Source organism: Sander vitreus, chromosome 1, assembly GCF_031162955.1.
Source record: "Sander vitreus isolate 19-12246 chromosome 1, sanVit1, whole genome shotgun sequence".
NCBI lineage: Eukaryota > Metazoa > Chordata > Actinopteri > Perciformes > Percidae > Sander > Sander vitreus.
This window is the reverse complement of record NC_135855.1, coordinates 5,751,993-5,766,898: the sequence shown is the minus strand read 5'-3', so window position 1 is coordinate 5,766,898 and position 14,906 is coordinate 5,751,993. Positions and strand designations below refer to the sequence as shown.

Sequence of the window (14,906 nt, the reverse complement as noted above, 5' to 3'; positions counted from 1 at the left end):
CGGCTAATGGATGGTTTTTATTTTTTTATACTAGTTGTAGTTTATGGTTTAAAACGAGAACCGAAACGATCCTTAATATCTACCAACGAGCAACAGAGATTTGAATGATAGTATGTAGTTGTAAACTTAGGCTAGGCGTTGCATCAGATACATGAATTATGAAGTTCAATTGAGCATATACATTACAGTATCAATTGTGAGTTATAGAAACATGTCATACACACAGAGCATGTTAAAGAGAGGGTAGAATAAAAAAAGTGTGAACACATGGATTACATAGTAGATTCGAAGATTCAGGATGAGGATAGTGGGGGAGAGGGGAGGGGGAATGATAGGCAATGAAGAAATAGAATTAGGCTCTATAAAAAATATTGTTTTTCTTTCATTTTATTTAGTTTTTCATTTGAAAAGACTGGCCATTGCGTCGAATTGTTAATGGTAGCCTAGTGTATTTAATGTAATTGACATTAATTGTAAAATGCGTGTGATGTGTAGTGTTGACTGTAGAAGGCTGTTTTTTTTCCTACTATGGCCAAGCCAAGACCCGCCCTTCAATAGTATTCACACACTACTATTGGCCAGGCGTCCATGCTTACGCAAGCTAACGTAACCCGGAAGAAGAAGAGAAAGAAGAAGGCAAAGGAAGCGAGTTCGTTTTGTTTTGATGGCTGCTTCCCAACTGTCTTATTAGATACATAGCTAGCTAATAGCTATAGTGTTGAGCCGTTTTTTTGCTGTTGAATTCTGCGAAAACATGCCAGTGAGCGGTGAGTTTAAGTTTCCACGAGGGAAGTAAAGTTGCAGTTTTAGGAGTTGATGAGTTTTGACCCATAAACGCGACATTCATCAACCTCATGTTAAAACCTCGTTTCATATCCAACAATATATCTAGCTACGTTACTTTGACTCTGCTGGCAGGCTGATAATAACCGCCTATGTCTTTATAATACCTGTGCAGGCATGCTCTTAGGAAGAAGTACTCCGAAAAAAAAGGAGCAATACCGTTCAGAGAAACGTGTAATTAAAAGACTGCATTCAAAATATTACTACAGAAAACGTTAACAAGGGCTATCTGTATAACATTCATATTGGACTGCTGGTAAAAGAGCAATAACGTTAATATACAATAATGTTAGCTAGCTTACGTGCAGTTTAGTGTCCCAAATTATTTTGGTGAGGTTCTTATTTGAGACAGGTTAGGGTTAAGGTTAGGGGTAAGATTAGGGTAGCACAGGTGGTTTAGCAGGTTCATAATTAATTAAGGACATTGTATGGGAAATTTGGGACACTAAACTGCATGTATACCACGTTAGCGACATAACGTTGCAATATAATCACGACAAACCCTGCAATACAGGTAAAGGAGTTGCAGAAAGCACCTAATTTACATTTTTATTAAGATCTGATGTCAAAATGTACTACTAGATAAAAAAAATGGAAGGCTCAATTAGTAGTGAGTACTTTATCTTTTTTCTATAAACTATAATTAATGGATATGTGGATAATTATTTGATAGTTGCTTTTCAAATAAATGGGTATAATTAATGCTGTATGGATTTGGCTGTATTCCATGTAGGCCTGCACGATTCGGGGAAAAATATGAATCACGATTTTTTTAGCTTAGAATTGATATCACGATTCTCTGCCACGATTTTTTTCTCACGAAGTGGAACGTTTATTGCACACATGAACCATGACAAAACAAAACAAATTGGCAGTACCAAACATAGATTTGTTTTTGCACCTATTGCGCATCACCACAAGCCTGTAAACACAGAGGCTTCAATGAATAAAGAAAATAAAGTACGTACTGGCCATTTAAGTACAGTAGGCTACCAAAAATAATGACATATAACACATTTAACTAAATATGGCCCTGATACAGGCTCTATCTGAACTCCTTGAACATGTCTTTACATAATTAAAACATGTCAATCAACATGCTGCAGCTACAGCTTCAGTTTTTAGAGAAATGGAGTTTGTCAATTGCCAATTTAAGTACAGTATCAAAAACGGAATGATTTCTTAGCACACTCTTTAACTGCTTGCCTTTCATGTCTTCAGCTGTCCTATCAAAATAAAGGCCGAAAATGCCCCCCCAATAACGATTAATCATGCAGGCCTAATTCCATGTGCCAATTCCAGCATGCTGGCTCTCTGGAACGGTCTTAATTAATGGTATTGTTTCCACCTGTGCTATTTTTTGGGGACATTTTTAGGCCTTTGTTTCCACAGGACAGATGAAGACACGAAAGGGGAGAGAGAGGGGGAATGGCATGCAGCAAAGGGCCGCAGGTCGGAGTCGAACCCACGGCCGCTGCGTCGAGGAGTAAACTTCTATAAACTGTGTGTGCACCTGCTCTACCAACTGAGCTAACCCGGCCACCCACATGTGCTTTTATGGCTTTGACAAATCAAAACGTCAATGATATCACAGTATTTTTGACCTTTACATTGAGATCGATATTTCGGCGATATTGTAGGGTTGACTATTGGTGCTTTGACCAAATATTTACACAATAAGATTTTTGATAGTCATCGGTAATGTGGATATAATGACTTAAGTGGGTAAAGGGAAATAATAGAACAGCTAGAACAGTCTGATAACTTTAGAAAAGGACATCATTTTACTGTAATAGACAATATCTAGCCTCATATATATCGATATATAATGCCCAGGCCTAGACACGGGTTAAATTGTTGCCTGATATTTGTTGCTGTTATCAGTGGAGTAGTAGAACTGACTCTCTGACTCTGTGTGTACAGACAGAAGCTAGTCAGACACGTCTGTCTACTCTGTAAAAAGATCTCGGTTGTCTTCTCTCTAGTCTGCTTTTGCAAAGGCTCGTTCATCATTGTCACAGAAAATGTCCCGCCTTCAAAGAAACAACAATAAAAAACTGGATTTTCCTGAACGGCCCTTGTTGTCAGTCAGCACAAAAAGCTTCCATCGCCAACCCCCCCTGACACCTGATATTTTGACATGTAGGTATTCAGGTCATTGTCAAGTTTGCTTTTCGTGCAATGGCTTATTCTAAAACATGGAAATCCGACACCAAAGTCAACGGGTTAGATGATAGCCCAGCTAAAGATTTCCCCTTTGGCAGCTTTGTTGGCTTCATTCTCACAGTTCTCTCACACTCTGGAAAACCGGATTTATTATTTTTTCCTACAGCTTTCCAGTCCAAAAAAAATATTCAAAATATATATATTTTTTTTTTTTAACTCAAATCCTCAGATCCAGAGGCTTTTCCTTAGGATATTTTGCATGTGCAGCAAAATCATGATTGTAAATGACTGATATGTAATATTAACTGTCACAAGACACACATCCATGGTGATAAGGCATGTGGTAAAAGATGGATTTCAATATCGGATCACTCAAACAAAAATCGGATTTTAATTGGAGAATTGATTATATTAACCCAGCCCTTATTTTCGATAATTTATTGGGTAAGTCATTTATTAAGCACACATGCCAAACAGTGTTAGCCCGCTGCTTCTTAAATGTGCAGTTTCTCTCCTTGTTATGTTGTAGTATGACACAGCTTGAACCCGCGACTCCATGGTTAATCAATTGATAGGAAAAAAAATATAGATACTTTTTGTAATCGATAATGGAAAAGTTTCAGCCAATCTGTCCCTTTTTTTCTTGGAGGCAGTAATAGCATTGTTGGTAGCAACAAGATAGATGTTTTTCATGCGTCTCTGAGTCTGAGGCTGACTGCCGGGGTCTACGTTGGCCCAGCATCACCTCCTGCATCCTGGTCCGGTTCCTAAGGTCTTGTGTGTAACTCTAGTTTTGTTTGTCCTGTTCAACAGAAGCGCTTGTTCGAGCCAAGATTCCCCAGGATCTGGCGAAGGATCTGGGTGTGGAGGTGAGCTGATAGTGTCACTGTGTATTCCAGATGCGTCACTCTGATGCGGTTTCATTTTTCTGGGGAAAAGAAAACAGGTTTCACCTTCTCAATTATCTTATCATCTCAAGATAGATGTCCCTCGTCTGCAGGTATTCCACGCAAAGTTGGAAGTGCGCCCTCATTTAGAAGAAGTCTCCCGGCTAATCCTGCCTTGTACTGACCGAAGTTGGAGAAACAGCTAGCTGATGTGGTATTAGCTAAAGTGGTTAGCACACACCAAATGTTTCAGCCAATGACGTAGTTTTTTTCCAAGTTTGTATGCGTGTGGAAGCACCAGAGACACAAAATAACACCCCAAATCCCAGAAAGTTTTTCATAATATGGGCACTTTAAAATGGATTTTACAAAATTAGTATCGAAAAAAGTATTGTTTAGAACCCGGTAATTGCCATTGCCATCCATGTTAACTGATTAAGTTCAATTTTATTTATAGTATCAAATCATAACCAGAGTTATCTCGAAGCACTTTACAGCTAGAGTAGGTCTAGACCACACTCTATAATTTATAAAGTCCCAACAATTCTAGCAATTCAAGTAATTCCCCCAAGAGCAAGGATAGTGCGACAGTGGCGAGAAAAAACTCCCCTTTAGGAAGAAACCTCGGCAGACCCAGGCTCTTGGTAGGCGGTGTCTGGCGGTGCCGGTTGGGGATATGATGGCAATGGCAATAATAGTCACAATAAAGATAATGGAACAGTGACTAAAAATGGTACTGCAGGGCGTTACAGTATGTAGCGTGGCACAGCAGAGCATAGCGGGACGTAGCAGGATGCAGCAGGACACCGCAGAGCGTAGCAGGGTGTAGTGAAGCAGGACCACGGTCCCAGCTGCATCCAAGATCTTGGTGCCATCCTAATCCAAGGAATATACTGGGGGGGGAAAAAAACATAAGGACTCTGTGGAGTAAACTCCCCAGAGCTAGGTCAGTAACAAGCATAGTTGCAGAGCATGTTGCAGAGGCGACGTCTCTCTGCCGTCGAGTGACACGAATAAGTCAGCAACTTCCTGGTCACACAAATCAGACGCATTAAATTAAAGACGCATTTTATTATTTTAATTATAAATATCAAATACTAATAGTAACAAGAAAGTAAAACAAAATGAATCAGTAAACATGTGTTTAGGTTATGAAAACATACATAAAGGTTAATATATAATAAATAAATAAATAAATCCATACATAAAAGCATCAAAAGGAGGATACACAGATTATATTGCTTTTTCCACTCAACAATCCCATTAGACAGCTTATTTTAAAGCTGTAGAGGGAAAACAAGACATTTGACATCTCTGTAAACACCTTCCTTTCCAGTCTCTGGCCAGGACTCAAGCCCAAGCCTTCGCCCAGGCCTTCCTGAAGAACAGCATTCGGCAGCAGAGACACCATGAGATGAAGAACATGTTGAAGCGCAAGGCGTTGATCCTGGGCTACGCCAGGCCCAAGAAGGACAAGTCCAAGAGGAACCGCAAGAAAGCCAAGGGCCTGAACGCTCGGCAGAAGAGGGAAATGAAGATCTTCCAGATCAAGCCCGAGCACCAGAGGTAGGTGACGAGTAGGGCTGGGCGATATGAAGAAAATCAGATATCGCGAGATTCTTGACCAAATACCTCGATGTCGACATTGCGACGATATTGTAGGATTGACAATTGGTGCTTAAACAAAATATTATTTACACAATGAGATTTTTGATAAGTAATCATCAGAAATGTCGATTTTAATGACAAAGACAAATAATAGAACAGCTAGAACAGTCTGTTGAGTTCAGAAAATCACTTTACTGTAATGCAGCCTTCAAAACCAGGCAAAGACCACACTTAATATTTTACGATATCCAAAATCTAAGACGATGTCTAGTCTCATATCACGATATCGATATAATATCGATATATTGCCCAACCCTAGTGAGGAGCAATCTGAAGGATCTTCATATGGAAAGAAATGTGTTTGGAACAATGATGTACATGGCGGCATCAAAAGTATTTGTCAAAATTGATAGTGATACACGTTTACATGCACATAATATTCCGGTTTTGGCCTTTTATTTTGAAAAAGACAATATTCCTCTAAGCTGTTTAAATGGCTAATTAAAGTCACTAGTCCACTAATATTCCTGTTTACATGTAGCCGTGCAAAATAGGATTTTTTCAAAAGTGTTCCAGCAGTGGTGGACTTGTTGGACGAGCGAACACACAGCGTCCCTCTTTCATTCCTTCAACCAGCTTCTAGAAAAGGTCGGCGTAGCGATGTTTGCTCATTTCCAAAAACCTGTTGATATCCAAGTCTTTCATAATATCCAAAAGTAGCTGTGTTTCTCCTTCTTTTCTTTTGGTCATGCATCTCTATCGCAGCCCTGCAAACTGTTGGCTGGTTGGTTTGTGTACAGCAACCATAGCAACGCACAGAGCTGACCATAAGCCAAAAACAGGCCGTACCTCCCAATGCGCTGTATACATGTCCAAAGAATGCTTCTAAAACCAGCATATCAAACGTCTTAATCGGAAAATGCTTAATTAATTAATGCTTATTCAGAATATCCAAACAGAACATGCTGTTTACGTGACCTGTATCAAATTTGGACTGTTGTTATATTCAGAATAATAGTGGAATAACAGTGTACTCACCGTCATTATTGTTATTGTAGATACGAGCTTTTCCTGCCTCTGCATGAACTCTGGAGACAGTACGTCATTGACCTGTGCGGTGGTTTGAAACCTACAAGGTAAGTCAGTTCGGAGCTCCACACAGATTCCTCAACAAGTGCTCATTTAATGAAACTTCAGAAGTTCTTGTTACTTTGCCTGTGCACTCAGTCTCATGTTATGTTGTGTGTTTACAGCAATCCACAGTTAGTGCAACAGAAGCTTCTGAAAGCAGACTTCCATGGTGCCATCATCACAGGTACATTTCTAGTTTTCTCTAAAATGAACATCACAATGACTTTATTCAGTATCACTATCCAGTGGTTGAAGTTACAGATAAAGATACTGGGAAAGGGTCAGGTGTTGTAAAAACAACAGAAGTTGTTTGTAGTTTGTCTGCTAATTTGGCCGCTAGGGCTGCACGATGTGAGGAAAATATCTAATTGCGATTACTTTGACTGATATTGCGATTGCGATATGATTCACGATATTGGAGGGAGTGATCAATTTTGTATCATTATTCTCATTTTCATTGAAAAATATTAAAATTGATTTATAGTGTGATTTTTGCGAGGACTTAGTCTGTTAGATACGATTTGTAGGCTGGGACATCTCGGCAGCACCACAGTACTTAATTCAGAATGTTTTGACAAATATTTTGCCTTTAACAAACATTCCGCCCCACCTGTGATTTGGATATTGTACTAGTCCATATTGCGATTTCGATTAATTGGCAATTAATTGTGCCGCCCTATTGGCCGCTCACCATCACGGTCAGCAGTTGGCACGGCAGCCATGGCTGTGACACACAGCTAATGGAGGCTCTTTGTTACCCTTATGTTACGTGTCCACGGTGGCGTTTCTCCACAGCAAGGATCGCCCCGCCTCCCAGCAATGGACACTTGCTGGGCTCGCCATTAGCAGTTATCAGTTTCTCTTCGATGACCACTGACAAGCAAAGAAAACAGGCTCCACCCTCCGACAACTGCAACGGCTGCACCTGATTGGACTAATGCTTAACTCATGGGGCTGTCTGCTCCTGGATTTCAAAATTGACCCACATGGCGGCTCGTTTGGAAACTTTCACTTAGTTTCCGGAAATAGTTCACTGAAATGTGTTTCTGTAAACATTTTATTGTAAGAAATAGGCTGTGTGGTCTGTCTTCATTTCCGATCGACAAATGCCAGTTTAAAAGATTTTTGTGAGTTTTTGAGAGGCGGCGAGTCGAGCTGGGCTCCCCTGATTTGCATAAAGTTGGTTGAATTCAACTTTATGCAAATGAGGAGCAGGCAGCTCGCCGCCCCGCTCCTCCAAAGTCCCCGCGACGCTACCAGAATGCATTGCACAGCTGCTCGCATAGACAATGAATGGGAAGCGGGATCGGTGCTTCGCATTGCGTACTCACCGATACCAGCATTTTAGGCGATATCTGAGGCTTTTCCAATACTGGCATTCAAACAACTCTAATGTATAGTGTCAATGTGAGACTAAGACATTCTTTGTTGATTCCGCAAGGGGAAATTACATTTTATTTTCTTGTGACCTACTGAATGGTGTATCCTATCATGTTCGATGGCCCCTGTGCTCTTTGTGAGACCCTACAGGCACCTGTTTGTAGATGCAACACTCTGCTGCTTAGCTACTACCAATGGTCTGTTCCTTTTCTCTCTCACAGTGGTCCGATCTAAGTGCCCATCATATGTAGGAACTACAGGGATTCTGGTCCAAGAGTTCAAACACGTCTTCAAAATCATCACCAAAGAAAACAAACTGAAAGGTGAGACAGCTGGACGTGTCTCACTCACTGAAACTCCCCTTTGGCTCTTGTTGGTTAATAGGTGGGACAGATAACTGGGTTACCTTTTCACAAAATTCTGTTGTCCAAACTAATGACTTCCACAGAAGTTTTAATTACAAACTAACGATATTAGTTATTGAACAGTAGAACCCAGTAGACCTTTTTTTAAAGAAGACATTTTGACTCGTCATGCAGGAAAAGGTGTTACTGCTAACATCAAAAACAAATGCATTCCACACGGCGAGACTTTAATTGCTAATATTACTGTATTTTGTGAACCATTGTATGTTGCGTTTTCTTTTGCGGGGTGTAAATGTTCCACCTAAACAAGTTCCTTCCCGAGACTTTTTAGCAGAGCCACCGTTGATGCGTCCGGAGCTTAGCACCGCCCAAGACAATTGTGATGATTGTGACCTTACTCCACAGCGCTGTGGAGATGCTATGCCAGACTAGGGGCCTGTTTACAGTCGCCGCAGCCGAGCTGGCGCGCGCCTATGTGGCGCTAATAGGACGTAGATCTCGCTGGCGCGATTTTTGAGTGTGCGACCAGAGGTCGCGCATCACTCTATTTTTTTTTCAGTGGCGCGCGACAAAGCGGAAACTGGAAGCATGAACGAGCTCGAGGGCGACCGGATGCCAGGACTCTGAGTGACTGCAAGGCTCTCTTGTAAACTTACTGTGTTGAGATGAGTTCTTTTATGGTGAATGAAAGGCTTGATCTGACGAAGAAGGTCATCAAATCAAATCGAAGCATTGATGTCAATGCTGCTGCCAGTTCTGTCGTCGTTTACCTTTTTCTTCTTCTTCTAGTCCGTAGAAAGAGCAAAGTCGGTGGCCTTTCCTCATTAGCGCCACCTCTGTTCAGGAGAAGACTTGCAACTTGTGTTGCGACCACCATGCGAGAGTATAAACAGTTAAGGCGCTCCCATGACGTCACACTGGCGCTCGATAGCTCGGCTGCGCCGAGTATACCCCACGTTCAATGCTGCTGAAAGCTTCCAGTGTTGGTCAGTAGCAATGTTTCCATCCACATGCGAATAAAAAATGCCTTATGGAAACAGTAAAATTCGATTGAATTTCATGGATATCGACTCAAAGTTTATACGTTCGATCGGATTTTCTCTTGATCGATATACGGCTTATGCGATAAACGCTGATGGAAACGTCATTTGCAGAATAAATAATGTATTGCGATAAAGTTTTAGGTCATTTTATGGTTAAACGGACGCACTTGTACGGGTCAGAAGTAGTGAAGACCGCGCGCCCAATGCGCACTGCCGGGAGTGCCGACTCAAATGTGCCTTATCACGCAAAGACCGTCTACTACAGCCTGTAGTAATACGATTGATAGCCAGCCCTTTCTATTGACAACATCCCTGCAGCCTTCAGCGGGGGGTCTAATCAGGACGTGAGTCCTGTCTGCTGTATTGTGCCATACACCTGTGGCACGAGGTGCGCTCTATAGTTAAGCAGCGAGATCTCAAACGCCTCATCCACTCCAGGAAGGTAGCCTTTATATACCTTTGCATCACCCTTGTTCGTATGGCATTGCACACGATGTAAACACACAGTGGTCTTGCTGACCCAAACATTTCGCCAAACGCTCTGTGCGCATGTAGCCAGTTTGTAGAGCGCTATGGCGATGCGCTTCTCGATTGGAACCGGAGGGCCATGGCTTATAAGGGTCAAGGGACGGGTCGGTATAATTGCACAACAGGTCAAATCCGAAAATTCTTCAACCAAAGTAAGGATGCACCAAATCCAGGGTTCGGATTCGCCCGAATATTGGGCGACGGGTTTCTGCCAAACCTCAGAATTTTTTTTTCCACCGAACTGAACCCTACTCGGCTGCTGCTCGTTAGCTAATGTTAGCTTTCTAATTTCACCCACCCAACATGCCTTCTGTAGTGGAATGGCTTCGCAAGACGACCAAAAACGCTCGTCTTTTACTGTGAACATTTACTGTTCAATATGATGCAGTTTTACACACAAGAAAGTGAACAACTTGAGCTTGACGGACACGTTTTGCATCTAGCGTCTCACGTTCATCTCAGTAAGCTAGCAAGAGTACACAACAGACAACTTCCGTGTAGGCTACTTCAAAATAAAAGCACTTCCTGTGACGGTTCGCAGTAAAACTAAATTACTGTTAACAACAAACAAATAAGGTTGTGTACCTTTTCACATATCAGCTGTAAATCAAGTACTGTAAATAATGTAAATAGTGAGTTTTAATCACCCTATAATTTACCATTTCCTTTAGACTGATAAACAACATGGATGTCTTATTTAAGTGCTATAAACAAACTTTTTACAACACCTTCATCATACACTGGTTAGCCAACCATCTGGCGATAGCGATGTGCTTTCCTACGATGTGAAAAGAGCGTGTGAATTCAACATTAAGTTGTTCCATTGAACTATTTTAGAGGCTGTGGACGTTGTTTACTTCATTAATGTGTTTACTGCGTCAATGGACTGAGGATGGTAGTAGTATTCGGTTTCGGATTCAGCAGAATCTTAACCATTGGATTCGGTATTAGGCCGAACCCCAAAAATCTGGATTCAGTGCATCCCTAAACCTAAGGGTTTCCGTTAAGTGTCTCTAAACCACGATCTTCCAGAACAGTTTGGAGCGCCATCGTTCCCACACCACAGGCCGTCTCCGTTGTCTTCGGCCATTTACGCGCATCTGCATCATCATAGCAGTGTGTTGATAGCGTCGTCGTTTTCTTATTATAGCTTGATTAGTCGCTATCAGCTGGCACATAAGCACTGTTACAACTTATTACAATACAATTATTACTCATTAGTAGGTAGACAGCGCAATCTATTTTGTCAAGCAAAACTTTGTTCGCAAATGTTAGCTTGAACGTTGTGCGATTCAGTGCGAAAATGAATGGAGACACCATAAACTCTCAAATCAATTCGATATACCAATTACATAGCACGTGACGTCATTACGCACAGGTTTTTTATTGGCTTTAAGGCCGTTGGATGGAAACGCCTTTTCACCGGCTTTATTCACATGAGTTTTTTTTGTTTTTTTTTAACCGAACTTCAGATCATTTGACAAGCGAGTGTCTGTCTGAGCTCTGGTTTGATGACCGTGATGATGATTCATACATTATGAGGTTAACACATAAGTTCCTCTGTTCTTTTCTCTCCCTCCACATGCTGTGGGACAGTGATCCCTAAGAGGAACAGCGTGTTTGCGGTGGAGGTCAACGGCTTCGTCTCCCACATCTATGGAAGCAAGTTTGAGCAGCGAGCCAGTGAACGCTCCGCCAAGAAGTTTAAAGTGAGAGGAACCATCGACCTGTGATGCATCACTACAGGAAGCTGTGTGCCATCACTACAGGAAGCTGTGTGCAGAAACATTACACTCTCAGACTTCTACTGACCTTTATTGGCAGTCAGAAGGAACTGCCACAACAATGACCAATGTTTAGCAGATGCGTTGCAGTTATTTATTGTCTATGGCAGTGGTTCCTGAAGGAGGTCCGGGGGGGCGGGGGGTTCCAGGAGGTCCCCAGCAAAAAGGCCAAAACATTTTTTTTTTTTTTTACTTTATTTTTCACACCACATACTGTAAAAGCACATCTTAAAGATCATTTTACAGTTTTTGGTTCAGTTTTCACCTTGCTGAATATTGACAACTTTCAAAAATAGGTATCAAATGTTGATCAAATATGTATCTGACGCACTGTAATACAGACGAAGACTACTTAATCTGACACCCCTTGTTTTTCATGAGCTACTTGATCTGAATACTAAAGGTCCTGGTTCAAAAACATTAAGTCAATAACCTGAATGTATTGTTATGTGAATGCAAGAGGAACTGGAGAATGTGGCCCCTGAAACTGCGGAGAGAAGACATGTCACTCTGTTGGAGTTGTGTGAACTACAGAAAGACTCGGTCCACTCACCATTGTACAGAGTGGAGCTTCTTCCTTTTTAAAACAGATCTTTACTGAGTACAGACAGCGGCTGCAGACAGCACAGACAACACAGAGTTTATTTCTGGTTCCTGGTTGTAGTTGTTAACCTAATCTTTGATCAGACGTATGTGGATTTAAACGCGTGCTTTTTGATCATTTTAAATTGTGTTTTTGTCAGGCTTTTGCATGGCTGCTTTGAGACAAAAGGGAAAAACGATTGCGTTGAAAGTTTTTTTGGTAGTAAAAAAATATATATATTCTGTTACACTTTACTTGAAGGTATCTACATAAGAGTGACATGACAGTGTCATAAACATAAACATAAACGAGTCAGAAACGACATAACGCTTAATTTAGTAAGCGTCATTCGGTTTTTAGGGTTAGGGTTCATGACTGTGTCATGTCACTCTTATGTAGATACCATCAAGGAAAGTATCAACCCTGACCCAGCTATACCTAATAAAAGCCCAGCCCTGTTGAGTAACTCATATTGGTGTGCACTGATTAAACTGTTGAGTACAAAACCAGTAATAAGTCTTTTTCAGAGGTTTGCTCACAGAGGAGTGAAGAAACGAACAAGAGACTTTATTGCATCCCTTTTTTTTTTCTCAGGAGTCATTGAACTGATTGATTACATTTAAAATATGTTATGAGCAAAATGGAGAAAATGTCCGCTGTTTAACAGCAGTATTCAGTTTATTTAATTCTGTTTGATGATGTGATGTGTATTGTACGGTAGAGGACAGTGCACCCTTTTTGTAACGGAACATGTGAAACATGGTTGGCTGTACGCCGCACTGGACTGAATACAAATACAACTCTTTGTCTGTGTACTTCCCCGCTCCCCCACCTGCTCCCGGAGATGTCTCACACTTTGCCTCTCACACATTTCCTTGTTAGAGAACTCGTCTATAGCCACATATTGATAGAGCTGAGCTGAAGGAGTCTGTGCTTCCACAGTGCAGAATTGTAGTAGAGCCAAACACTTTTCATCAGTAGTGCTATTTAAGGGCACCTGAGAGGCCTGCCACAGGCAGAGGTTTTACTCAGGGCAGATTACTGATGAAGATAAATAACCCCGCAGAATCCAGACTTTCAGGTTTGTATCTGGTACATTGCGTGAAGCCAAAAATCTGTGTGCCAGTGCTATGTGCACATGCTGTAGCGTGCTCTCATTATTGAGGACAGTTATTTAAGCTGTCTGTGACTCCACTGTCAACAAGTCATTCACATTTTAAACCCTTGTGCATCACTAGGCACATCTTTGGCTTTTTATTTTTTCGATAATTTTGGCTGTGTTACTGCAGATGGCATAAATCTGGATGTGAGGTTTTTTTTAATCGAATTTTGGAAGTGCAACCTCAGCTCCTATGATAATGGGATTGCAGGATAAAATCGTGTTCTATTATATCAGACTTTTAATGTAGAGCACTGGCTTCAGAATTGTAGTTTTTACTGTTTTCCACCAGATTGAGACATTTTCTCGTGTTTGCCCTATGAGGCAAGTAAATGCTATGTTCCTGGTTTCCACTCGGCTTATTGCTGCTGCATTATGGAGCACTGCAGTGTTTGATGCGTCAAAATCAATGTTGTTGCTAGTCATCGACATATCCTCAGACTGTGGAAAGAAAATGAAAGATCGCCACAAAAACCAAACGGGTATTTAAAGAGTTAACATTCTGAAAATGAATGAATATTTGGTAGTTATAATCAGGACCAATGTTAGTTAACATTCTAACTTAGTAAAAGTGGACTATAATATCAATATATCATATTTTTATAGCAGTTTAAGGAAGGGGAATTGTTGTCACAAGGATTTTTTTTAAAGCTATGCATGTGCATAGTTTTTGTAGTGGAATTCTAAATAATGATGACAACACTGTCATTGAATTCACATGATGCAAGCCTTCAGTTATCGCGGTATAAAGATGATGATTTTATTTTTGTTTTTTTTCCATAACAGTGGCATTATGTAAACAAACTGGCATTTAAAAGGTTAAAATTGTGAAAATATATTTGACCAAATATTTGGTCGTGATGATCAGCACTGAAGTTTTAACTCCGTAAAAATATTAATGTATAATTTTTAAGTTATACATAAGTTTGTTTTACAGACATTTACGTCCTCTTAGGACCTCTAAATGCAACTTTTTTTTAAATGTTTAACATATTTTTGTATTGTGTACAATGCCAACTAATGCACTGGCCAAGCTATATGTCTTTTTCACAGCAGACATTTGGACATTTAAGAGTAGGAAAAGCACCGGTGAAAATAATAAAATGAGTGATAGTTGCGGGGTCGTGCATGCTGGCTTACTGTCAGGACTGACTGGGACACTTAAATAGAACGGAACCAGCATTAATGTAATTAATGTTCTCTCTTTATGACAAGTCAAACTGTCTGCTGTGAAAAATGCCTACTACTCTATCTCAACTGCACAGTGGAAGAGTAGAATTCCCCTCAGCCCATGTTAATAAAGTCATTGTGATTAAAATGTCCTCATGTGTGCACTTACTGAAACTTGGGTGTGAGGACTAGAAGCACAAACACATTTGTGTTTGATCACACTACCAACTTCTGAAAGGAACTATTTAACGTGCATGAG

The 14,906-nt window shown here is 40.8% G+C and overlaps 1 protein-coding gene across 2 annotated transcripts; it reads left to right on the top strand.

Annotated features, from left to right (window-relative positions):
- The first annotated feature begins 610 nt into the window (after positions 1-610).
- pop4 (POP4 homolog, ribonuclease P/MRP subunit) lies at positions 611-14,795 on the top strand. Of its 2 annotated transcripts, none has more exons than XM_078253719.1 (7): positions 611-767; positions 3,823-3,878; positions 5,233-5,462; positions 6,563-6,640; positions 6,758-6,819; positions 8,237-8,338; positions 9,742-11,541. In XM_078253719.1, exons 1-7 carry the CDS (start codon positions 755-757, stop codon positions 9,822-9,824), a joined length of 624 nt encoding a protein of 207 aa, XP_078109845.1. In that variant the 5' UTR covers positions 611-754; the 3' UTR covers positions 9,825-11,541. The 2 variants fall into 2 exon arrangements, with proteins under 2 accessions (XP_078109845.1, XP_078109760.1); XM_078253634.1 differs by lacking the exon at positions 9,742-11,541 and adding an exon at positions 11,548-14,795 and having other exon boundaries at positions 612-767.
- The last annotated feature ends 111 nt before the right edge of the window (positions 14,796-14,906 follow it).